Raw genomic sequence first — 25,893 nt, 5'->3', positions numbered from 1 at the left:
TGCCTCCTTAAGTGTTGACGCGAGAGGATGGGGAAGGAGGGAGGGAAAGTCCCTCCCCAGACACTATTAATATCACATCAACATATAATCACGTCATAAATAACCCGGCTAACTGACAAACTGGCTCTAGCATCCAAGCCCATGACAGCATGCTGGTCGACTCACAATGATGCGAGCTAATATTTTACAGCTGCAATAAAGATGCGCGTGTTCGTCCTGTGTTGGGAAGTGGAGGGTCTTGAACTAACATCACAGTGGCCCTTGGCACTAGGGTTTGCACATGGTTGGTATTTTTCGCGAGAGTTCAACCTTTTTATTGGGCACCACTCTTCTCAGAGTTCTGGCCCTTGATTTCAGCCAATCATGTACACTTTCAGGATCTCTAGTTATGGAGGTCATTCAACAGTTCTATGCCGGCTTTGTTTTTCCAGCTATGACTGTGTGTGTGTGTGTGTGTGTGACTTCAGTCTTTAACAGTTATGTACTGTGGGACATTCAAATAGACGACTGCAACAGTAGATTCCAGAACAACAGGCCAGAGCAGGTCTTTCTGTCTGAGCACCTGTCTGTCAGTTGACCTGACTGGATCCAGCTAGCGTGTCATGTGTCTCACAGACACGTTAGTTATCTCAGCAGGACTCTATTAGGGACGAGCTGACCCATCTCTAACCACCCCCTCCTGTTCCTCGCTCACACAGACACACACACACACACATGCGTCTGTGTGTTTCCTTTTTAAGTGGAATCCTTCCTTTGTCCTTCTTCCTTCTCTCCGTCCTTTCCTTCTTTCATCCCGTTGGTAGACTTGCCCTTACTGGAGATGCGTTCTGCTGTAGTCATTCACAATGAGGACCTGGTTTAAAAATGTCTCTCTCTCTCTGTCTCTCCTCGTCCTCTGCTGACTCCTCAGATCTGCCCTCCTCTCCCTTTCCTGTCACTCTGTCACTCTGCTCCCACCTGACCAGCTCTGGTGTCCCCAGGCTGCTGGACACCCCAAACCCCCAGTTGTCTCTCTCTGTCAATCCATCAGCTTCTCTGTTCTTTCTTTCTTTCTTTTTTTCTTTCTTTCTTTCTTTCTTTCTTTCTTTCTTTCTTTCTTTCTTTCTTTCTTTCTTTCTTTCTTTCTTTCTCTCTCTCTCTCTCTCTCTCTCTCTCTCTCTCTCTCTCTCTCTCTCTCTCCGTCTCTCTCTCTCTCTCTCTCTCTCTGTCTTTCTCTCTCTGTCTGTTTTTCTCTCACTCACTCTCTTTGTCTCTAACACACACACTCCTTTATTCATCCGCGTGGGGTTCCTTCTCCGCTCTCTGTGTTCCAGGGCAGCATGGAGGAAGCCGACCTGCTGAAGGAGAGGCTCCTGGCCATCACGGTAAGCAATGCTAACAGCCTCGACCCCCTCAGCGCCGCGAGCGGCCCCACCGCGTTATGGTTGGCGGGGCTCAGGACGAGGGAAGGAGCTCTGGTTTGTGGGATGTGAAGATCAACGCCCCCCCCGTCAAGAGTCTACTGTTCGCTACGCTCTGTGTAGGGTTTTCTAATATGATGTGGGTTCTGTACACAGAGATCCCCTCTGGTCGGATCCATGTCCAGCCTTCTTCTAGATCTCTCTGCCTGTGTCCTCGGGGGTAACCCAGCTCTGTTGAGCGTGAGGGCAGTGGTTGTGTGGGGGGGCTCACGGCTACATTACATTTACATTTACATTTAGTCATTTAGCAGACGCTCTTATCCAGAGCGACTTACAGTAAGTACAGTAAGGCTAGGGGCTCACAGTCATGACTAAGGGCTTAGAGAGACAGGGACCTAGGCAGCAGAGTTTCAAAATTGACAACAATGACTGTTTCATGCGTGTGCGCAAACACACACCTGCACACATTTGTGTACACACCAACTTATGAGTGATGGGGAGGGTAACTTTCTTAATGAAAGAAAACTCCCAATGTAGTTGAAGTTGAATTGATTGAAAGACTTCATTGTCAATGAATAGCTCTGCACACAACAAAATTGGGAGCGCCACTCCAGTAGTGCATTACACAAAGAAACGGCAACAAAAAACAAGAACAAAACAAAGATCCTATAAATAATGTCAATCACACAAGACAACATTCCAGTCTAAAAGTCTAAAAGTCTAAAAGTATTGCACAAGAAAATAACAGTATTCTTTCAACTAAAGCAGAAGCCTATACATGTATCCTGTTGGAACATAAAATTATGTCTGACTAACAGTGAACCAGGCTGAGAATATGTTGAAACAACAGGGAACACGAAGTCAAGGCCCAGTTCTAATAATAAACAGAACCTGCTAAACTGTCACATTGGCCAGATGGACGACACACACGATGGGTCTAGCAATGAGGTCATATCAGGTAACAGAAAGAATGATTGGTCCTGATCCTGATTGGTCACGGTGGGTCTCTCGGATGGCCCATTGGACGATTTACGAGATCGTTGAATGGCTTTGTTCAGCAGCTGACAAAGTTGAGGATGTGAAAATGACAACAGGTTTCTGGGATACACTGACGTCACTGACTGACATGGACAAAATGAAGTGATTTGCTACAGAGGGGATAGATAAGGTCTTGAAACCGATCGATCTATCTGACATCTGTTTCTTCTGTCTTCAAGGACAAGAGAAGAGTCCAGGAGGAAATCGCCAAGAAAAGGAGACAAATCGAAGAGGAGAAACTGAAACTCCAATACCTCAAGGTACAACATCACCCTTCAAATGTCTGAAAAACAGAAAAGCCTAGAACAAACTAGAACATGGAAGGGGAGCCGTATTGACGTGCTCTCTGTCGGAACAGAAAAAGGCCCTGAGGGAGCAGTGGCTGATGGACGGGCTGAGCCCCCAGAACGAGGAGGAGCAGCAGGCCATCAAACAGCAGGCCCAGGATCACCAAGACCAGACTGTCCTGCTGCAGTCCAACATCGACAGGTAGGGCACTCTCTCTCTGTGTGTGTGTGTGTGTGTGTGTGTGGGTGGGTGTGTGTGTGTGTGGCCTTTTTTCACTCTTCTCGTAGGGAACAGAAGTCCCCTCAAGACAAATACGAGGAGCGTTTGAACAGGTGGGGGACATTCATTGTCCTCACAAGTTCAGGTGTTGATTCCAGGGTGCTTCCTGGTTGGTGTTTGGGTTAGAATGAGTGGGAGGGCTAGAGTGAATTTTAGGGTTTGGATTAGGAGTTGGTTGGGGGTTTTAGAGTTAGAGTTGAGGTAGAGTTAAGGTTAGCGGTTTGGGCAAACTGCATTTTGAATGGAACGGAATTTACACAAGAACAGTGACAAAATCTGTGATTAAAAAGGGAGGGGGGGTAGGGTTTGAGTACATTTGTGAGAAAGAGTGAGACAGAGATGGAGAGAGTGGGATCAATAGAAAGACTGAATGGAAGAAAGAAATGCAAAGAAAGACAGAAAGAATGCAAGTAAGAAAGAAGGAAGAGTGATCAAGGAACCCTGAGGGCATTGGAGGGAGGGTGCACACAAACAAACACACGTGCACCTCCGTCAACACCAGCCCCACCACGGCTTTCCCCTCATCCATCCATGGCTTTACCTTATGATACGGTAGGGTGGGAAGCGCTTGGTGGATTACGCAGAGACTTCTTACTGTGCCTAACCCCGCGCTGATGAGCTTTGTGTCTCAGACAGTTTACCCTCCCCCCTCCTCCCCCCCCCCCCCCCCCCCCCCCCCCCCACACAGACACACATGACATAACCTGTCTTCTTAGCAGCAGACCGCTCCGCTCTGACCACTCACACTGCATGGGGATCTGAAGCCTCTCTCCCTCCCCCCCTCTCTCTCTCTCTCTCTCTCTCTCTCTCTCTCTCTCTCTCTCACACACACACACACACATACACTCAAACATGAGGTTGATTTGTAGTTTTACAAATATTTTTTTACCACTTATGGGACAATGAGAATCATTCATTTAAATTCAAAACTTTATTTCAGACTCACAAGAAGGTACATCGCAAGAGAAAGACAAACAAGACATACAGGACCAAACCACAACAACTCAAATAAAAAAACTGCTTATATCTTGCCAGTGTTCACTGAGAATACCAAGAGCAGCTCTTTCTAGGACTGCTGAAGCTCTCCATTACTTTGACCTAGTGTAAGAAAAACGTGTCAATCATAACTCTATAGACAATTGAAATAAACACGCAAGTTTATTATCAATGGAAGGCATCTCAAAGTGCTACTTGGGTTCAGCAGGTTAACACAGTCATATGCTGTGTAAAATGCCCATGCTCCTGACAGTCACCGATAATCCGGTGTCAGGTGGCTTAGCGGGTAGAGCATCGGGCTAGTCATCTGAAGGTTGCCAGTTCGATACCCGGCCGGTGCACATGACGTTGTGTCTTTGGGCGAGGCACTTCACCCTACTTGCCTCGGGGAGAATGTGCCTGTACTTAATGTAAGTCGCTCTGGATAAGCGCGTCTGCTAAATGACTAAATGTAAATGTAATACGTTCATGCCATGCTATATAGCATTATTCCAACACATACATTTGTCCAAACGTATACCACAAAGTACATTTGTTTTGAAAGGAAGATTATGGCCTTGACATTAGCGAAAGGGAGCGCTGATCTTCAGCGACCTGTCTGACTAACTTCCCTGATAGCTGCCAGCCCTCGCTAATGGAGCCGAGGATGAGCTCAGTGAGCCGTATCACAGCTTCCAGAAAAACAACAAACTCATCATAAGAGATATTCCAACCCAATCTCCTGGACAAACAACCAATCAAGGCTCAGAATGAGGATTCTGACAAACATAACCCTCACTTTAACCAAGACCATAACACTTTTTTTTTTTAACACTGCTGTCTAAAACGCCGTCTGAGGGGCTGAGACATTGAGATAGAGATCCTAGGAAATTGACGGTTTTCTGAGTTCTGAAGCATGTTCTAGCGACCTGCGTCTGTAGGCCTGAAGGCAGGCGCGCAGGAACACATGCCGGGCCGTACGTGCCGTGTGACCATGTGAGCCTGTCTTCTGTGGACAGAATGGAGGAGGAGATCGAGAGCCTGGAGACCCAGGAGCTGAGCATCTCGGCCAACGAGGAGGTGATCCTGAGGAGGCTGAAGGAGGTGGAGAAGACGCCGGAAGACATCATCAAGGTAGCGCTTCGGCACTCTCTGGCTCCCCGTTGCGCCTCGCGTTGATTGGCCGGCGGTTGACGGAAGAGGGGAGGGTGGTGGGGGATGGGACATGATTCTACGATAGGTGAACTCCTTCTTGCTGTCGCCTGCTGTGTGGGTGCATGCATGCACGGGTTGGTTTGAGGTCCTGGTTAGGGGTTGTCTCCTCTACATGCTGTGAGGTGAGGGAAGGGTCCTCTGATTGATCGATTGGAGTGTGAGAAGTATGTTCTGAAACCTTTCGCCTGGGGTTTCTGGTTCACCGCGTGCTGTCTGACTTTAACAAGATCGCCGAACACTCAAACGTTTGACAGTAATCGCTTTGCTGTGCCTCATCCTAAACTTCTAACCTTTTGGTCTTGATCAATTTTCTCAACTATTCTTTCTCTCGTTTTTTGAACACCTGTATCTTCTCACAGGAACTAAATGCAGAATACCAGACAGGTAAATATTTCCATTCCTTAAGGTCTTTTTACATAATGAAGGGTCATGTAAAGAGTTGTATGAATGTCAGAGCTTTAATTTGTAGTATTCTAACATGTTAGGTGTTTCTAATACACATTCTAATGTATTTTAATATCCATCAATAAGAATGAAGACAAACTACTTCACACTTGGCCGTTTGTTTGTCTTTCACAGATCCAATCCAATACATGTATTCACCCATCTCAGACTTGTCCCAGTTTTATGAGTCTCTGCCACAGAAGAACCCTAGTCCCAAACCACAGCCTGACAAAGATGAGGAGCCCAAAAAAGGTATCAACCGTACCTCATGAGCCATCTAACAATATACATGACATTTAGTAATTTAGCAGACGCTATCCAGAGCGACATACTGTAAGTACAGGAACATTCTCCCCAAGGCAAGTAGGGTGAACTGCCTTGCCCAAGGACACATCGTCATTTAGCACGGCCGGGAATCGAACCGGTAACCTTCTGATAAATAGCCCGACTCCCTAACCACTCAGCCATCTGACCCCCAGACAATTATAGGTGACCCGCAGATATAACGTGCAGGTGATATCCATTCTGTCAGTTCAGCACAGATGGGCATTGTTCCGAATATTTCCGTAAAATGTTTCAGGTAAAAGAGAGAAAGCCATTCATAGTCTCTGAATCAGCACTGTCACACTATGTGAGTGATTGCGCTTTCCGCTGTTCCAATTATACAAATTCACAAGCTATAATTTCCTCTTTTCAAGCTGTAGAAAATGGAATGGGCTATTTGAGAAACACACTGCCTTTTGATTTAGACCTAACGAGAAATGAAGGTGTGCTTTCAACGTCCTCCTCCTTCCTCTTCTCTGCCCGTAGCCATGTTTGCCATGGAGATCAGCGTCGAGAAGGATCACCGAACCGGCGAGAGCCAGGTGGTCTCCACGGCCACCGTCACGCCCCAGGAGTTCCAGCAGCGGGGCGTCAAGGTGTTCGACGACGGCAGGAAGTCCGTCTACGCTCTGCCCTCCGAGGGCAGCGAGGCCCGCAACGGCGTGGGGGAGCTCAGCCACCTGGAGGTGGACGAGCTGCTACGCCAGGCCACAGAGGGGAAGGTTCCCAGTGAGGTCCAGTACCACCAGCCCGTCTACGCCGCTCCGTACACGGCCAGCCGGCCAGGCACCCCCAAGAGGCCCGATGAGGTGCAGCTCAGCCCCGGGTCAAATGGGCACCGGACTCCGGACAACACCCCAAGCCCTCTTCAGAATGAACCTGTGGACAGGGATGGTGCTCCAAATTGGGGAGAGGGAAGACAGACACCTCGCAAGACCCCCATACCCAGCCCAAGCCCCTTCCAGCCAGACATCATACCCAGGGACGGAGCTCAAACTTGGGCAGAAGGAAGACAGACACCATGCAAGACACCCACTCCCGGCCCTAGCCCCTTCCAGCCAGACATGATGTCCAGGGAACAAGCTCCAAATTGGGAAGAAGGTCTCAGGGCTCCCAGTAAGACCCCCAGCCCCTTTCAGCTGGACACCACACCCAGAGATGGAGCTCAGAGTTGGGGAGAGAAAACTCAGCAGTCCCAGTCTCACATTCCAAACATCCACGCCCCAGCTTACCAGCACCCGCCTCACCCTGGAGGTCACCAGGAGATCAGGACTGGACAGGGGAACGGCCTCAGTAACGGAGGTGGTTCAGGTACGGGCCCGAACCGGCTCAAACCGTCCACCTTCTCCTCAGCCCAGAGGTGTGGAGAGTCGCCTTGCCCCGTTCCTCTGATGGAGGGCACAGTGCAGGAGTACAGGCGACAGTCGCCGTTCTACCTCGACGACGAGTCCGCCCTCAACGTCGTCAACACCTTGCCTCCAGACCTGGCGTCCGAACCCGTCACTATGATTTTCATGGGCTACCAGACGGCGGAGGACGAAGAAGACGAGGAAGATATCCAGGCCGAGCTGGTCGTCATTGGCAATGACAACGACGACCCCAACAGCAACGATTCTTTCATCTCGTACCACCCCGAGGGCTACCGAAGTCAGATCTTCCAGCCCCACCTGACAGGAAAAGCCTTGAGTCTCGCGGGATATCCGGAAGATTCTACAAACTCGGACGATCTCCAGCTTCACCGGCCCACGTTCAGCCACAAACCGATCAAGCGCAGCCCCTGCCTCGACAGACAGACGGACAGGGAGGGGAACGAGGTCTCCGCCACCGCAGGTATCAACAACAGCATCAAAAAGCAACGGCGAACGTACAGATCCTCTCACTATGTCTCTCTGTCGCTCCCTCTCTCTTTCTCCCTTTCATCCAGCATTGACTGGGCCTCTTCTTTTCGCTAACCTCCTAACAGATTCGTTCTGATCTTTTGGGCTTTGAAGATCCTACAATGCTGTCTGTCTCTGCCTGGCTTACTCACAATCTATGTTTAGGATGGTCCATCTCTACCGCTTCTTGCTTACGTTCTGCTCAACATACAGTCGTGGAACACAAAAATACTCATATGACCTCAACGTAAACCGACTTTGCCAACCGAGATTCTTATCATATAATTCATATGAAAAGAAACTGCCAGCAGAAATGAGTTGTGACATGACCGGTCATCTGCTTTGTGTTTATTAGAGACTTCAGCGCCATCTAGTGAAGATGACTTGGTGTTTGAAGGAAAACCAAAAATCAATCAGTTGCTTTCTATGAGATACACCTCAATCGGCAAATAAGATGCTTTATCTTGTTACTGAATTGTATTTAAGATGAATGTTTATCATTAATGCCCAATGGTAAACATTGTTCAATTTCTAACTGTATGGCATTTCTTTACATACTCAAAATGCATTAAAAAAAACTTTGTCATAACAATAATAACAACGTGTGTTCTTTTTTCTTCCATGAAATTAGAAATTCTTTCATGAAACAATGCCATCAACCACACCCTTTAATCTTTCAAGTTCCTTTACTGGCACCAAGTGTACTAAAACAGTTCTAACACTGACTGCCATCAACAAAACTATAACCTTTTTTACTTGATGTTGAATAAGTGTAATTAGTCTAACCATTTTACATTTAACACATTTTCATTTGGATCAGATTTGGATCATCAATTAAACATGTTCTTCTCAACCATTCCTTCATGATTCAGTCCCTGGGTTGCTACGACACTGAGAGGAAGAGCGAGGTGTTCAGACAACACGTGGGCTCTGCCACGGGCTGAGTCTGTTGTGAAGCGCTTGTCCTTGAGTGCTTCATTTTTCACCAAGCAATCTCACAGGCATCTGAACAGAGCCAGCATAATCCAAAGTGGCCTCTTCAGCATATATGCTTGAGAAACAGTTACATAAGCTCCTGTCTTGCATTATATAAGATATCAAATTTCTGATCATACGTACATTCTGATAAACGTTATTATTGTCAGATATACCTGTTCCAGACAAAACGCAAATCGATAAAACACCGGGGCATTTGATATTTGTGAAATCAAGTGTATTAGAAGAGATTAAACAAGAGAGCAGAAAAGCATCAGTTGGAAGATGGACTTGTCAAGTAAAACACTGAATCGTTCTCCATTTCTTTTCTCCACAGCTTTGGCAATGAGAATGGCAAAGCTAGGAGAAAAGGTGTAACCGTCAGAGTTTGAATCCTGTCCCTCCCCACCATTAATATTCCATGAAGAAAAAGGAACAGAGAATCCAATGGAACTGGGTCTTTTTCAACTTTGCACAAGAAAACAGGACTTATTAGACAGCCTTCGAAATTGAAATGTCAATGTGTCAAGATTGAAATCAAATATTTCCTTTATTAAGTTGGTGTTATTTTGAGAACTGAAGATACGTACATTGTCGCCACGTGTAGAGATGGCTGTGTGAGTTTTGATGCCAAAGTGTTTTTTCTGCCTCTTCTTGCTGCTTTCTGTACTTTAACAGCTCATGTAGTTAGGTTTATGTTACCCTTTGTTCTGTTTCATTAAAACAAGGTTTTGAAAACCAGGTAAATGATTCCTAAACATGAAGTGCCAACGGCCATATTGGTATTAATAGAAAATAAAATGAAATAAAATATGACTCGAAAATCAAAGCACATAACCAACAAATTCATTTGCAGTGTGTTTTTAAAGTGCTGTGCCAATATGTGCGTGAGAGTGAGAGAGAGAGAGACAGAGAGAGAGAGAGAGAGACAAAGAGAGAGAGAGACAGAGAGAGAGAGACAGAGATAGGGGAGGGGGTAGGTGGAGAAAAACGGGAGAGAAAAGGAGAGAAAAGTAATTTTGCATCACTGCTCTGCTATTGGCTGCCCCCCCCACCCCACCCCCCTCATCCGCCCAACACACACCGACACAGACAGACACTCAGTGAGAAATTGAGAGCCACCAGCCTTTACACTGCTTCCTCGCAGCCTCCAGCAGACAGCACCGGCACATCACCATCAGGACCAGGCGCTGGGAGGTAGGTTCACGCCAGCTATCAACACACATTAAGTTAGCAGAGGTTTCCCTGTTGATGGATGTTAGGGATACAAGTGTGTGTTTTTTTTCGGCACGGACGTGTGCTGTGATGTCTGCAGATGCAACTGAGAATTGATTGTTGTAACTGTCAAATGCTCCGTGAGTGCCTGGTGGGGTTGAAGAACAACGGCATGGATATTGATCGGAAGGTGACGGTTATTTGTCTATGGTGTGAGCATGTGCGTGTGTGTGTGTGTGTGTGACAGAGAGAGAGAGAGAGAGAGAGAGAGAGAGAGAGAGAGAGAGAGAGAGAGAGAGAGAGAGAGAGAGAGAGAGAGAGAGAGAGAGATTATAAAAAATGTCTTCCGACTATTTCACTGTTAGTGCCAAGTTGCAACAGTAAATACTTATATCGTGATAGAAAGCAGTATTTCTGCTTTTTGCCTACATTATTGCTTTCATGTTTAGGTGACATGTTGAATGGAAAACTTGAATTATAAATGATTGATTCTGATATAACTGAATTTTTTAGATGCTATAAATGCAGTATATAATAGCTTCCATAGAGTCACCCATTTATTTGGTAAACACCTCATCTGAACCCTGTTTGTGAAAGTTCAAAGTGAGGTGACACTATCTGGAATGTCGGAGTTAATGTGTGGTCGTGGGAGCTTTCACTAATTCTGAACAGAACATGGCAGGATTCCTAAAACATCTTACTGGAGTTTATCAGCAGCTGTTTATGCTTCTTCAGTTGTAGGCAGGTGTTAAGCTAAAGCAGACAGAGAGCTAGAGAAAGAGACAGAAAAAAAAGAGCGGGAGATAGAGAAAAAAGCTGGAGGGTGTGTGAGAGAGAGAGAGAGAAAGAGAGAGAGAGAGAGAGAGAGAGAGAGAGAGAGAGAGAGAGAGAGAGAGCGAGAGAGAGAGAAAATGACAGAGAGAAAAAGAGAGAGAGAAAAAGAGAGAGCGAGATAATGATCTACTTCAATATACAGATGGCTGATGAAGAGGACTCAATCTCCTTCCTCTTCTCACAAGCGTCAGTGGGAAAAGGCCAGGCAAAGGCTAGGGCTCTCCAAAAACCACAGAAACTAATTCCTCCTCCATCTCTCAAGTGCTGTCACAAAGAGTAGTGATAATGACCAAAGATAAATATAGCTACATTTGGCTAATCTGGCAATTACATTACAGCATTGTATTCTCTTCTCAGAGGGCTCCCCCATGCACAGGGGCCTCTATTGAAGGCATGCGTGTTCCTGGCCATTGTGTCTTCTAGGTGGAAAAAAACACCCTTTAAATGAATGCAGGCAGGCAAGGCAGGCAAGCTAGCAGGCAGACAGGCAGGCAGGCAGGCAGGCAGGCAGGCAGACAGGCAGGCAGGCGGGCGGGCAGGCGGGCGGGCAAGCAGGCAGGAAGGCAAGTGTAACATCTCTGCCAGGCCTCCCATAGTCACACTGGGACAATCGAATATCAAATTTAAGTGCATGTTGCCTGTTGATTGCTTTGTGAATGGAGGACATGAGACCAAAACACTGTGAAAACCTCCTAAATGTTCCGTCTGACATACAGTCCATCTGTCAATGAAGAATAACACGACAATCAATCCCTCATTGTTTTCGGGGATGGCCTGTGACCCCCAGGTCACCTATTGACAGCCCTGTAGCAGGAGGCCACTCTGCGGTTTCCATGGTCACACTGCCATGACCCGACACGTACACCAGTGGTTAGAAAAGCTCCCTGAGGGGCACCAGTCTCTGCAGCAGGACTCATCTTAATGGCATTTCTGTCAATACGTCCCTGCATCGCTTCATCATGGGTGCCATTTGACCTCTTAAAACTCCAGTGTGGGTATAATCACCGAACAGCCTCATGCTGTGTACACAGTCTCTAAGAGGGGTCGGGTGCGAGGACGGTTTTGGGGTTGGTGTGACTGTGTGGCTGGTCTGAAGATGATTTCTTTCTGGCGGATCTGCTTAAGGCTGCTGGTAGGTGACTGGACATGGAGAGACTGTTAATGTTACCATCTTTCTCCTCCTGGACTCCTGTTCATTTCTCTGTAACTGACCAAGGAGCTAAAAATCTGAAAAGAAATGCTCCTGGTTTTAGTTAACGTCGCGATCATCGGAAACAGAAGTTTATATTTTAGGGAGTCGAACAAGCGAAACCAGTTTTCCCTTAAACTTTAAGTAAATATCTACTCCATACGTATTTCTGTTTATTCTTCATTCTGTTGACTTAATATGGGGACAGACTATCCCTTTAACTCGTTTGTCTGCATGGCTCTAAAGGCATTTTTTTCTGATGCAAATGGCATTGACACTGCATTACTTACTTCACATTATTCAAGACTCGGGTGTCAGAGCTGAGAGTCTGTGAGGAGGTGGACACTGGAACACTAGCTGAGATATGCACTAAGTGTTATGCCTACCAAAGGTTGCCATGGCAATCGGCAATACTCAGTCTGTCATTCTCTCTGTGAAAGATTTCACAGACTTTTGTTCTGCTTTTTTTGTTGGGCTTGCAGGTACATAGCTGAGATTGGTTTTACGTGGTTAGGTTACGGAGCGGATGTGAACCTTGACATTACTCCAATATCTGTTGTGTGACATCTGTGTTTGTTTCTGTAACTTTTGTGACTCATTAACATGAAAGGGAGTCAGATGGCTAAATGGTTAGGGAATCGGGCTAGTAATCTGAAGGTTGCCAGTTCGATTCCCGGCCGTGCCAAATGACGTTGTGTCCTTGGGCAAGGCTTCACGGCACTTCACCCTACCTTCCTCAGGGAAATAGCCCTGTACTTACTGGAAGTCGCTATGGATAAGAGTGTCTGCTAAATGACTAGTGGTACATGAAACCTACAGGATCATTGAATAAGAAAATACGATTAATAAGAATAATGGAGTGAAAAAAGAACAACAAATCAAACAGCGTGCAATCTGTTGTACTGTTTCTATACAGATACTGTAGGTGTGGTGTTGAGAGGGAGAGAGAGAAACAGTATTTTGTCTCTGTGAAATTGTGGTGTTGATTCAGCTGACAGCGAAGGTATAATATCACACTGTCAACTGCCAAATTATTCAGCTGAAATTTCCCAAGACAGCCACGTCAACACTTTAGACAGGAGGAGCAATAAAGCATTATTGCTGTGAGATCCGATCACTTGCATTAACAAATAGTCCTTCATGGAATATTTACAGGTGCTGACTTTTACAAGATACAGTATGTCTACGATTTTGACTGAGAGTAAAGGCTGAGCTACTGATACAAGATTGAAGGTCGGATAAATAACCTTTTCTGCCTTCTGGACATTGTCCTCCTTCGAGCTCTGGAAGCTAGCTCTGGTCTGTTCCGGAATGTGCCTACAGGGAGAGGTCCTGGGGAGAGGCACAGGATGAGGATTACAGGGATTGGAGGTTGGCTGTCCTTACTGTGGAGTGTCAGCATGGCGGGTCTTTCTGGTAAAGCCCGCCCTGGGGTTGCTGATGAATCCCATGAGCTTTGAGGGTGTATGTGCCCATGGCCCGGGATCAGCATCGCTGCGGCACTTGGCAGGCTGGCACTGGTGACATCACTGTCGGAGAGGTCAACGGAAACCCGGCCTGTTTTTGTGTGTGTGTGGGGGGGGGGGGGGGGGGTCACCCCAAATGATAGACTCCAGCCGTTTAATGATTGGAATTCCATATCTGGTGTTGACCTAGCAGTCAATCCTCACGACTGACAATTACTCGCAAGGTATTGATATGACAGTGTTGGCCAGTTTCAGCACGGAGCAGCTGGCATGCGCGTATGGGGTGTGTTGTTTTTCCTTGGGCCCACCTCCCTTGACTCCCTCGCCATTCTCCAGAGTCCCTCTGGTGTGACACAGCTAATCGACTGCAGGGACACAGCGCGGTGTGTGGGCGACAGCGTCGGTCCCCGCAGTCTTACATAACGGAACATCTAATTCAGCTGGCTTTGCGCTCTGCCTCACTACTCTGTTCATAACCCACTTCGCGGAATGATTCACATCAATAGTAAACAAACTACCTTCACTCCACCCCCCCCCCCCCCCCCCCCCCTTCGTTATTTCATCTGAAGCCTCTTGTCTCCCCTGGGCCTTTGGCTACAAAGAGTTGGAGGGCCCTTGATGGGAGACAGAAGTACCTTTTTTAACATTAGCATATAATGCTGGACTGGCTTTTGTGCCAGTCATTAGAAGTCAGATGAATAGTATTTACACTGGGATAAACAGATATGGGTGGGCTGTGTCATCGTGTTTACAACATTGTTTTCATCCAGGATATTATGTGATTAATTTGCACATTTACCACAGTATGCAGTGTAGTAGTTATATGGTGCAATTTAACCCATCCTAGAGAATGGGTGGAGCGCAACGCTTCTGTGTGCGTGAATAAAAACATTTGTTGGGCGTTGTAGCGGGTGAAACACAATGCCACATCAGCAGTCAGATCACAACAGAAAGTATGTTCTGAGGTGAGTTGCATGGTTGGGAGGTGTCTTGTAAAGAATGTGTGTTAAGGGATTTACAGCTCACTGGGGAAATAAAGGGGGAGAAAAATAAACATTCACAACGGCCGATAACGCTGAGGTAAAAGAGGCAGCCACAAATGTAAAAACAAGCTGTCAAACCGTGTCGAAGTTAGAGAGAGAGAGAGAGAGAGAGAGAGAGAGAGATAGAGACAAATTATTTTCATTTCCAAAGTGTGATACTCAGCAATCCTGCCTTCAGCGGGGGACTAGGCTAACAGGCCCCAGTCTCCCTCTCTGACGAAGGAATTATTAATTCCCTTCTTCCCTTTTCAGAGAGCTACGGCTGTGGTGAGAGGCACGGACGAAAACGGAGCAGGAGAAAGCTGCAGTAGCCCTGAGAATCTCAATCCAGACGAACCCAGATCCGACACAGAGTTAGTTGCCATGGAGACGAGCGAACAACCTGAGGTGGCCAAGGTAACGGACTGCGAAGAGGAACTGGCCTTGAGTGAATCACCTGAAAAACACAGTGCAGAAGACGAACAGGTTGGCCTCGACGCCGACTGCCTGGATTCCCAAGGAAAAAAGGCCATGGTCGACATCCTGAAAGAGCTGCCGACCGGTTCTATCGAGATTGAGGAGCTGGAAGGCCTGGGGAACGGCCACAGACCCTATCAGAGAGAAGCCCTGATCCTCGAAACGGCCCGCGAAGAACTCAACAGGAACGAATCGATCAACTCGTCCGTCTCTGACACGCTGTCCAGCGCGGACAGCGTGTACGAAAACGAGGCTCATCGCAAGAGGCAGGACACCCAGGAGCAGGACCAGGTTGAAGACCCCCTGCCCAGCCCCGAGGAGGACACGGCCAGCGTCCACACCGCCGAGCCCTACGTATGTGAGGAGGACGCCTGCGAACCTCTGGGCGAGGACGTTACAGAGGAATCCATCCTGGAGCAGTACATCCGGGAGGAGGCCTTGTCCGACGTCTCCAACGAGGAGTACCCGGAGGAGCTGGACGAGTGTCTGAGGGTGGAGATCGCCGCCGCCTCGTCCGACAGCGACGGCGATGACAAATGGCGGGCCATTTTCTCCTCGTCCATCAACAGGGAGGACGATGACTCGTACTTGGACAGCTTGCAGCTCAGCGCGCAAGAGCTGTTTGTCCAGAAGGTTGAGGTGAACAACATGCAAAACCACGCCGACGGCTACCCGGGAGATGAGGACCAGGAGACCAAACAGGAAGAGGATGTCGTCGTCGTAGAGCAACCAGACGACATCAATTACAACGGGACCCCTACGCAGGAAGTCATCTTTGACGCGTTGACCCTCCACGACCTATCGCAGAACGAAGACAGCGACGAGGAAGAAAAACCCAATAACACGCACCCACATCCCCACCACGCCACGGGCGACCCCAACAAGAAAATGCCCAAGGATTTCTGCGTGATCCAAGAGACCAAGAGCGAGAACGTCAGCACGGAGCATGTGGACTTCCAGCTGGCCCGTAGGCAGTGGCTCGAGATGGAAGAGCAGACCAAGAACCAGGTCCTCTCACCCACCAGCAAGACCCCCACTTTCCATGGCAGCCACAGCTTCATGTATACCCCAGTAAGGAACATTGACAGACCCAAGAAGGACCCTAGTCTGGAGAACCTACCCCTGCTAGGGGACTACCCTCACACCCAGTTCAGCCCCTGCTCTGAAGACTCTGGCCTGGATGACTCCAGCTACAGGTCCCCCTACGATGACCCGGAGACCCCCATGGAAAAGGAGATCCGCCTGGCCATGGAGAGAGAGGAGAACTTCCGGAAGGAGCGGGGCTTCTCCAAGACGTTCAAAACCACGGAATCGCCGCGGGTGAGGATCCCCAAATCCCCCAGCGCCCCCCTGACGCCATCCTTCATCATTACTTCCTCGCCGGCGAAGGCGCCGCTCGACGAGATGGCAGGGAGCAACGTTGTCCTCCTGGAGCCCGGCAATGACGACTATCCAGCGAGCCCGCGTCATGGTGGCAGCGCACGTACCCTCTCGGCCCGCACGGGCGAATGGCGTTCGGATGAGAGTCACAGCTCCAGCTCGAACCTCATCATCCTGGAGACGTCCAACCTGATCGTCCGCAGCGCGTCCGAGTTCTGCCTGAACAAGGCCAGCGACGAGGAGCAGCCGCAGGAGAAGGGCTTCCTGCAGAACCCCTTCTTCAAGCTGCGCTCGCGGTCCACGCTGTCGCTGGTGGACGAGGAGATCAAGATGGTGAAGCAGAGAGAGGAGGAGCTGAGGAGAGAGAGGGCCGGCATGTACACCAAAACAGGCCTGGTGACCCCCAATATGATGGACAGCTTGTCGTTTGAAAACTCAGGTGAGCTGACACACAAAACCTTTCTCACCAAACCCCATAATGACCTCAAATATGATATATGATTAACAATTTGACGTTTTACGTTGAGATAGTCATGTCAAATACCTCACCTGCACTTTGTATGTTTATTTTAGCCAGCGTGTGGAAATTCATGTTTCTCTTGTTTCAGTTGATGTTCCTATGAAGTGCAAGTCCTCTCCATCATCACCGATGAAAACACCATACAAGATGGATCGCTCCGCGCTCTCCTGTGATCACAGAGTAAGTTGTATCTCTAATAAACACTGGAAGTGTCAGGGTCCGATGATGATGTCAACTATACGGAAATATTTGAGGTTACTTTCTTTGGTAATGGCATACATTGTAGTCTCCAACTTGGTTCATGATAAATTCGGCCATGTTCCATCTAAAAACCAAGGTGGTTAACACACGTTTCTCTCTCAGTTTCCAGAGGTGTACACCGGCGGGCGGCGCAAGAGCGCCATGGCACTGCGCTGGGAGGCCGGGGAGTTCGCAAACAATGACGACTGAACACCAATAGAATGCAGCTGATCCTTATGAAAACACGTTCTTGTCCAATTTCAGCTGTTTTACCAGATCTCAATGCTGTGCTATAAACTCCAGTTTGTTTCTTGTCGCAACATGCTGTTTCATCGCTCGCTGCTTCTGTGTTGTTGATGAGCCTCTGGAAAGAGACAGAGACAGACTAATGGGCAACGTTTATTGACGGGACTATAGATCATGTATAGACACTAGCTATCAGCAAAGTGAACTGAAACTCTGTTGTTATGCAACAGCAAGATATGGTAAGTGTATTTTGTAAGTTTTTATTGATAGTTGAGCGTCTATATATTTTCTATAAAGGGGACCTCTTTTTAAAGTGACTATTGCAGTGTATGTTTACCAAGATGCCTATGTAATCTGAATGTAAAGTTTAGTCCACAGTTGCAAACGTTTTCTGACATTTCCATGTAAAGCAAATCTGAAGACATATTTTAATGTATTGTCTCGCTAAAGACTATATTTATTGTATTTTCGTACTGTGTATTCCTCTGAAACAAATGATGTGGTTTCCAGACAATCTTGTAGAATTGTGCCAGGCCAGCATATTCTCCAAACAATACAATGCAATAACAATTTCCTTGATTAATTCAAAACAAATGAACATTACTTTACAGTATAGCCAGGTACGATACAAAAAAATGATTTTTAAACAGTATTGACGTCTGTTATTGATTTTTTGATTTCTGTCCTAAAAACACTATATAAAAGGTACTATTGGGACTTTCTATATACCAAACTCAAGCAGAGGCATCTCTGCAATGCACCAGACTGATCCACTGGTCTACCTCGAAAAATCCATGAAGTCAAATATATGTTCCAGTCAATATCAGACGTTCTTTTTCAAAGAATGAAATACTGACTCCTGTCCATTTTATTCACATTTCTCAAAGCTGCTTCCGTCATTGTTTTTCCATTTCATACAATGTTTGTAAGCTTAATTGTTCCTGTCCCAGTTTAGAGGTCACCAGAGTTGCTTGCTTACATTGGATCACTCTGTATGAGAGAAGCACTGTGGCTGTCCTTTTTATGATTCTCTTCTGCGGGTGAATTCCTTTGCATTCTCAAAGCTAGTGTATAAGAGGATATAGTGCAACAATAAATATGTATGACCAATTCCATTTACGCTTCATCAATAACATTTTATTGACCAATACACACACACAAAAACAAAAAGTGATCCAGTGCTCTAATCAGAAGAAAATTCCCATAAATGGCCGAAGGCACTTGCAGTCACAGTGGTGACATACTGAGGCGATCCGAAGAGCACAATTAGCATGCGCACATTTGAATGTAATTGGCTGGAACGAGTTGTCGCTTCAGCAAAAAGCACAGAAGATAACACTCATGAGCAGCACTATGTAGGATAACAGCAGAAAGCCCAGTCCCTTTCTGCGAGGCGAGCTGGAGGAGGTATTCAGCGGCACGCGGTGAAACTGCAACACGTACAGCATCGACATGGCTGTGCCTAATCAAGCCCCTTTCAGATACCAAATAACTAACATTCTGATTTGAGTTGTTCACATGTAATATGTGGTATTTATTCAAACGAGCTGAAGAAATCCACAATAAAAGTGTGTTGTTGAACAGAGACTTCTGATCCAGTGTGCGTTCCTTAAAATGATTTTTAAACAAATCATTCAATGTCAGAGGCAGTAGCACCATTTTGGCTTGTGTGGAACAAATGATTAACAATTCTGGTACACAAATTATGTACCTGTAATCACAATAAATTAGAATACTTATCACAAAAAAATTATAGTTATACATTTGCAATAACACTTAGAAGGATAGCCAGGAATGTCACGTTTCCCAAGAGGAACACGGCCAGGACAATCTTCGTATATGAAGTCGCCTGAGAGGGATGAGAAAAACCACAATCCCATTTTTAAAAGATGAGAGCGAAACAGAGCAGAAATAAATCTACAAAGTCAGTTTGATTTCCAGCTCAGTCTCACCTGTTTCTGCCTCTGCTCCTCCTCAACCTGAGGGACCAAGATGTCCTTATCCTCTGAATCTGTAAAATAGTGGAAACAGTGAACTGTCAGACAAATACATTACATTAATTCATTTAGCAGACGAAAGGTGATGTACAGTAGAGCAGCGCCAAGTAGAATAGAGTAGAGTACATGTGATTATAGACCCTGTGGGGTAATAGTCCATAACAAGAACATCCCTTACCATTTTCAGAACATTCAGTCTGCAACATAGAAGACCAACGGCCAGAGATTACATTTCAAACCCGAATGGTATGAACGCCCACGCATTAAAGAAGTAGGTTTGTGGTTTTCCCCACTTCTGCTTTTAATGGAATTGATAATGAGGTGTGCTTCGCCTCTGAGCATGAATCATTCAAATAGGCACACACTGTTCTGTGCGTTCTCGTTCTGTTGTTTCTTGTCCTTCCAGGTTCAATTTAAGGTTTAATATCAAGTGGTCAGTCTGTTTTGGTACCTGGTAATAGTGGTGTTGGTAAAGAACTATACTGTAAATACCGGGGTCCTAACCGCCTGTGACAGGACTCAAACTCGACACTCCTGACTCCACAAGCGCGATCACTACCAACTACTCCAATGAAAAGCTAGCGCTTCGCTGACTCGGCGTGGCTTGTATATATACACCCGAGGAGTGAGTTTAACTCATCTACATCGGCTACACTCGTATTTCAAACATGTTGTTGTTGCCCCCTAAACGCCATGGGTGCCAAAAGTTCCATCCCAGCAAGAGAGGAGAGAGGCACACCTGTGGCGAGTGCTCTTCTAGTAAGGAGCTCCAGGAGCAGGTGGGTCACGACCAACCAGGCCACCCAGCCAGAAAGCACGGCCGTAGGCCAGGGGCTGGGCAGGAGCAGGGCCTGCTGCTGGGGTCCCAGGAACATGGCTGCAACTACAGGAGACAGAGTGTGAGGAAGGAGACTGGGGGTTCCTGTGTGATCATCACCACGTCCACCATCATCATCATTCGGATCCTCCTCCCTTACCAGCCAGGACCTGTGCGGCGATGCCTGTCCCCATATGCATCCAGTTGAAGATATACCTCCTGAGGAACGAAATAGATCGATTCAATGCATTGGGTCAATAGATGGTGCCCGGACATAATATAGCGTATTGCTGGTTCATACCCCACTATGGCCCACAAGCATGATCGGGCTGGGTAGAACCGGGGTCTCTTACCGTGAGGAGTCAGGGGCTGGTCTGATGAAGGCCATGGTGGGCTGGATCACGGACAGCGCCATGACGGTACTGCCAAGGTAAGGGTGGGGGCCGGCATGCTGTAGGGGGGGGGGGGGGGCAGAGGGGGGTGTTAGAACTAACCCTGAACAAACGTTCCACTCCCCACTCCCACCGACTTATCAGTACTCGAAGGTTGAGGGGTCAAACATGTATGTGGGGGGGGGGACCTGGGGGGAGGGGGGGTCTGTTGAGGTTGATATTCAAGTACGACTCAAAGCAGAGCGGCGTTATCAGCGCTGACTAGACCTTCCTGTGACGTGTGATCCGGGAGTATTGTGGTTGCTGGGGTGCAGAGAATACAGTTTCAAAAGTTGGTCATCAAGGTACATACGCACTCATCAAATATTCAACTCAAGTCTCTGTTCCCAGAGAAAGAGGGACCCCTAGTGATCATTTCAAAGCATGGCTCAGAAAACAAGAGTGAAGTCAACAGCACAGAGGGCATTAGGCAGACACACAACAAAGGCTTCTCAGTGAGGTCAATGGGTCCAAGTCAAATGACCGTTCTTACTCCAGGTTCCTAACTTCAGGAATGCAAGCCAGTGTTCCTGAAGTTGTGAGTCAGGCATGACAAATACTTTGGTGGATCACAGCCATGCTCTACACACCAACCCTCTCTCTCTCCCTCCCTCTCTCTACCAGGGTAGCACAACATGTGACCACACAACTGACTCACACGGACAGACGAGCGAAGGAGGCGCAGGGAGAAAAACAGAGAGAGAGGCGGGAGAGAAAGAGAGGAGAGAAAGAAAGACCGTCACCCCAGCCAACCAGACAGGAACTAGAGGAGCCTGGTGCATTGTTGAACACTGACTCATTACCAGCTGGCGGTGCAGAATCCTACAGGCGGCCATTAAAGTAAGAAGCAGGAGAAGGCCGAGCAGACTCACCTTGCTCCATCCTCCTCTGTAGATGAAGGGTAAGGTGAACCCCACACAGGTCAGCACCACAGACACGGCCATCAGGCTTCTATGCACCTGTAGGCACATTTACATGACATTTACGTTTAGTCATTTAGCAGACGCTCTTATCCAGAGCGACTTACAGTAAGTACAGGGACATTCCCCCCGAGGCAAGGAGGGTGAAGTGCCTTTCCCAAGGACACAATGTCATTTTGCACGGCCGGGAATCTAACCAGCAACCTTCTGATTAATACTCCGACTCCCTAACCGCTCAGCCATCTGATCCCCACGCATTCACATCATCATCGTCATCATCATTGAGAACAGGGAGAAAGACAGTCGTGTGTTGATGCTGAAAGGCTGCACCTGAAACCAGATCTTCTGCCCACATACAGTCCTCTCCGGCCAGTCTGCTTTGAAGTGGCGAGCGACCACAACCCCCGTGCTGACAGTAAACATCCAGGCTACAAGCATCAATGCACCTGGAGACAGAGGGAGAGGGATTCAGAGCTCAGAGCTGTGGAGAAGTGCAGACTTGATGGAAGGGCTGAGCCTTCATAGCCAGGTATAGACCACCACAAATATGTGTATGTATATTACTGCTGGGGAATGGATGGGGAGGTAGCATGAGGTGGGAGTCAGATGGCTGAGCGGTGAGGGAGTTGGGCTAGTAATCAGAAGGTTGATGGATCGATTCCCTGCCATGTCAAATGACTTTGTGTCCTTGGGCAAGGTACTTCACCCTATTTGCTTCCGGGGGAATGTCCCTGTACTTACTGTAAGTCGCTCTGGATAAGAGCGTCTGCTAAATGACTAAATGTATTGTATGAGGTGGCAATTGGAATTTCCTTTAATTTAAGGCCTTTTATTATCTGTAACTCATAAAATGTGGTTTTGGGTTTTTTAATATGATGTATTATCAGGAGTTAGAACTGGGTTATATGCACTCACCATGGAACTTGATCATCAAAGGTGATCGTGAGCCAATCAGATCCTCAGGAGTGCTTGTTAGGACCTTTGGATGGGTGGAAATCAAAGGCTGGCGGTCGTGTCGATGGATGGCGCCGTTTTCGGACCTGCCGTGTGCTAGGAACAGGAAGAAGCTCTGGTCCAGATTGAACCTGCCGTCGTCCTGTTGCGCAGTCCGCACGTTTCTACGGAAACGACACTGGATGACCCCGTCAGCGATCCTCCAGGCCCGCTCTGACAGAACATCCTGCGGGAAACACAGAGACAAGTCCCGTGGTTAAAACAGCCCACTTTCCCTTCCGCAACAAAACAACAAGACAGTACACGTATTTCAACGGGAGCAGGCGTATGTGTGTCCGTGTGTGTGTCCACCTTCTCTGCCAGCACAGGGTGTGTTCGTCCCGAGACGTAGGCAGCGTCGATGTTCACGCTCTCGCCGTCTGTCACACACAGGTAGACGTCATCGTTACCCTACAAACATACAGACACATCACCTGCTGTAATATCTGGAGGGCCAAGGAGCATCATTCCTATCAGCCCTCTGAGGATTAACTCGAGTAGACAAACACTGTGGCGCCATCTACTGACAGTTTAATGCTTTTATTCAGGCGCCATGCGCACTCGGGTGTGAGTGTTTAGTACGGAACTGCTTCTTCTTTGGTCGAGTGACGCGGTCTCTGTACGAACCATCCATTTGTCTAGTGACAGGGCGAAGGACATGTATCCCTCCGCCGGCCCGCTCAGCTCAAACAGCACAGTGTTTCCCTCCGGGGTGAAGGACAGGAAGAAGCAGTGCAGGTCGGCCTCTGGGTCACAGCCCACAGGGTCCCGCAAACACGACTTGCTGCTGCCGCAGCCAACCAAGGTGAACTGAGGTGGAGAGGGGGAGAAAGACAGTTAGAATCACTGTGTCACACTCTCCTCTCCTCGCCTTCACTCGTTTCCTTTCCCCTCCCCTACACTCCACTCCCCTCCCTCTGCCTCCCCTCCCCACCAAGATGGCGACTCACAGGACTGTGCAGTGGAGATGGGGTGGGGGATTTAGTGGTGGAGGCAGAGGGGCTAGGAGGTTCCGGAGTCGTCCCCTTTAGAGACAACACAGGACCAGGGACCTTCACCCAATACTCCTTATATTTGTGCAGCACCGTCACCCTGATACAACAAGATAAGCATGCATATGTAGTCGAACATTGAATAGGTCTGAAAATCTACTTAAAACACAGTACAACCAGTGATGTTGTATTAAAAAAAAGGTACAAAAGCATGTGATACTGTAAGTACTACATAACGAACATGAAGCCAAAATGCCATCTTTTATGCAGAAGGCAAACTGAGAGGGTTTGTTGACTAACTGTATCGGACAGGAACAGAAGTGGAGATTACTCACAGGATTTGAACTTTTTCTGGAGGGTTCCTTGGACATTCCCACAGAGCCTGGACCTCTGTCTTTTTGGAATCGCTGGTGTGGCTTACTGCGGATCCCTTCAAATGACAGGGTTGGTTGGCAACCATAAACACACAAGGTTTTTCACCAAACCCCACATTACTGTCAGGAAAGCTCTATCAAAGAACAAGTCAAGTAAAACCTATTTTTCTTGGTTTGTTATGCCATAACTAAGGTAAAGCCTGAGGGATTAGAGGCCAGTCAAACATCCCTTCACAGTACCTGTGCGCGGCCACAGCGCAGCAGCTGGGAAACAGCCGGGTTGACCAGGATGAACGACCCTACAGGAGAGCCAGTGGGGTTCCCAGCATCCCTCGCTTCCATCAGGAAGCCCTTAAAGTAGCCTGACCCAGAAGTGGCGACGGATAAAGTCACTGCGGATGAGCAGGGAAAAAAACAAATAAAATAAAAAAACACTCAAAATGCTGCAATATCGGTCTTGCTACCTTCTACTGTCTGCAAAAAGATGTTTCGCTCACATGGTTGTCTAAGGATCTCACTAAATGCTCTGGGGGCAGTTACCTGTTATATTGTCCCCAGGACCAAAAGTCGAAGTGTGTACAGAGATGTTGTAAGGAGCAGGCAGGGGGCTGGACTCAGAGCCATGCACTGGCACCATGTCCCCACAGGCCTGGGAAACCTTCCCATTGCTAAAGCCAGAGACTGGCCCCATACACACAGCCACTACCACTGACAAGAGATGCAAGGCCAGCATCTGAAAAGACAGAGAGATTTCATTAGAGAATGTCTTTTAAGAATACTATGAGAACTAAGGAACCTTCTGGAAAGAACCGATGAGATTAAATAACCGGTTTGTCTAAATTTAAGTGGATTTAAGTAAGCTTATCCAAGACTGGACACTGACTAATAGCACCATGACTGGATCCTGTACATGTGTTCCGTTCAGGTTCACGGGAAGGGAATTTCTGATGGTTTTTCTTCCTCCTAAAGTTGCGTATGTGATGTATTTTATCAGCCTGTTGCAGACGGAAAACCAAGCTGTCTCAGAGATAATGAAGGCGTTTCTCGATAAATGTGTGCTGTTTCTCAATAAACTTTACACCAATTTTACCATGTAAACACAAATGTACAAACAATTGTCGTACAGGTAAACACTATGAATGCAACACCTATCTATACACCCAGAACACTGCCGATGACAAGTATTGTTGCCTCGAGGGCCAACTGCAAAGCGTATGCTCAAAGATTCTCCTTCGTACACCGCCACATAAGTGTCCGCATAGCAGTGTGAAAGGAATGCTGTTGTTCAAGATGCTGATCAACTATTGGCAAACATTATTTAAGTGTTTATGCAATTGTCTTGACAAGAAGTTTGTATTTGTAAAGCTAATATGGATATCAATATCTTCTTACCTCGTTTCAGTTTCGTTGAACTTATTCATCTAAGATTCCCCGACCACACTGTAAAGGGGGCGGTCTTTAGCCTACTCTATCAGTGGGTCGCCTGTAGTGAAGTGTCGTTCGTGAACGATTCGTTCATTTTGAACGAATCCTTATAAGGACTCGGGAGTAACGAGTCCTCTCAACGAGTGATTCGTTCATTTCCCGACTAGGTCTTTCTACGAGTCTTTGGATCATTTTTCACGTGACCTGCATAGGCTCTGTAGCTAGAGGAAACGAACGATTCGTTCCTTTCCCAACTCGGTCTTTCTACGAGTCTTTGGATCATTTTTCACGTGACCTGCATAGGCTCTGTAGCTAGAGGAAACGAATGATTAGTTCCTTCCCCGACTCCGTCTTTCTACGAGTCTTTGGATCCTTTTTTCACATGACCCGCATTGTATTTTTTAGTAGAGGAAACAGTTTCCTTATTCCCTTTCGCGTGGCCGCTGTTTTAGTAAGACGTGAATGAATGATATTCGCTCAAGTCATCATACTGACTGGTTTTGTTATTTTCACTTTACATTTACACTTACAGTTTAGTGC

At 47.4% G+C, this 25,893-nt stretch overlaps 3 protein-coding genes across 5 annotated transcripts; 2 read left to right on the top strand and 1 right to left on the bottom strand.

Moving 5' to 3' along the window:
* The first annotated feature begins 1,214 nt into the window (after positions 1–1,214).
* Positions 1,215–9,672, top strand: LOC124470541 (palmdelphin-like). 3 transcript variants are annotated; one of them, XM_047024475.1, is made up of 8 exons: positions 1,215–1,364; positions 2,618–2,698; positions 2,797–2,927; positions 5,000–5,114; positions 5,555–5,579; positions 5,775–5,891; positions 6,450–7,793; positions 9,153–9,672. In XM_047024475.1, the coding sequence occupies exons 1-8, from the start codon at positions 1,320–1,322 to the stop codon at positions 9,191–9,193; spliced, it is 1,899 nt and encodes a 632-aa protein (XP_046880431.1). In that variant the 5' UTR covers positions 1,215–1,319; the 3' UTR covers positions 9,194–9,672. The 3 variants fall into 3 exon arrangements, with proteins under 3 accessions (XP_046880431.1, XP_046880432.1, XP_046880430.1); XM_047024476.1 differs by lacking the exon at positions 9,153–9,672 and adding an exon at positions 8,713–9,137; XM_047024474.1 differs by lacking the exon at positions 9,153–9,672 and having other exon boundaries at positions 6,450–8,436.
* Positions 9,673–9,942: 270 nt separating this feature from the next.
* LOC124470232 lies at positions 9,943–18,519 on the top strand. The gene is made up of 4 exons (XM_047024012.1): positions 9,943–10,012; positions 14,815–16,837; positions 17,007–17,098; positions 17,282–18,519. Exons 2-4 carry the CDS (start codon positions 14,926–14,928, stop codon positions 17,366–17,368), a joined length of 2,091 nt encoding a protein of 696 aa, XP_046879968.1. The 5' UTR covers positions 9,943–10,012; positions 14,815–14,925; the 3' UTR covers positions 17,369–18,519.
* A 46-nt stretch (positions 18,520–18,565) lies between these two features.
* On the bottom strand, positions 18,566–25,408 carry frrs1b (ferric-chelate reductase 1b). The gene is made up of 15 exons (XM_047024014.1): positions 25,321–25,408; positions 24,469–24,661; positions 24,169–24,320; positions 23,890–23,984; positions 23,513–23,654; positions 23,190–23,372; positions 22,875–22,973; positions 22,485–22,749; positions 21,900–22,015; positions 21,522–21,608; positions 20,572–20,669; positions 20,379–20,437; positions 20,141–20,284; positions 19,357–19,415; positions 18,566–19,253 (listed from the first exon to the last, which is right to left on the bottom strand). Exons 2-15 carry the CDS (start codon positions 24,659–24,661, stop codon positions 19,161–19,163), a joined length of 1,785 nt encoding a protein of 594 aa, XP_046879970.1. The 5' UTR covers positions 25,321–25,408; the 3' UTR covers positions 18,566–19,160.
* Between the last annotated feature and the right edge of the window lie 485 nt (positions 25,409–25,893).

This window comes from Hypomesus transpacificus, chromosome 8 (assembly GCF_021917145.1).
Source record: "Hypomesus transpacificus isolate Combined female chromosome 8, fHypTra1, whole genome shotgun sequence".
NCBI classification, from domain to species: Eukaryota; Metazoa; Chordata; class Actinopteri; order Osmeriformes; family Osmeridae; genus Hypomesus; species Hypomesus transpacificus.
The sequence above is the reverse complement of the archived record's forward strand: the minus strand, read 5'-3'. Positions and strand labels throughout refer to the sequence as shown.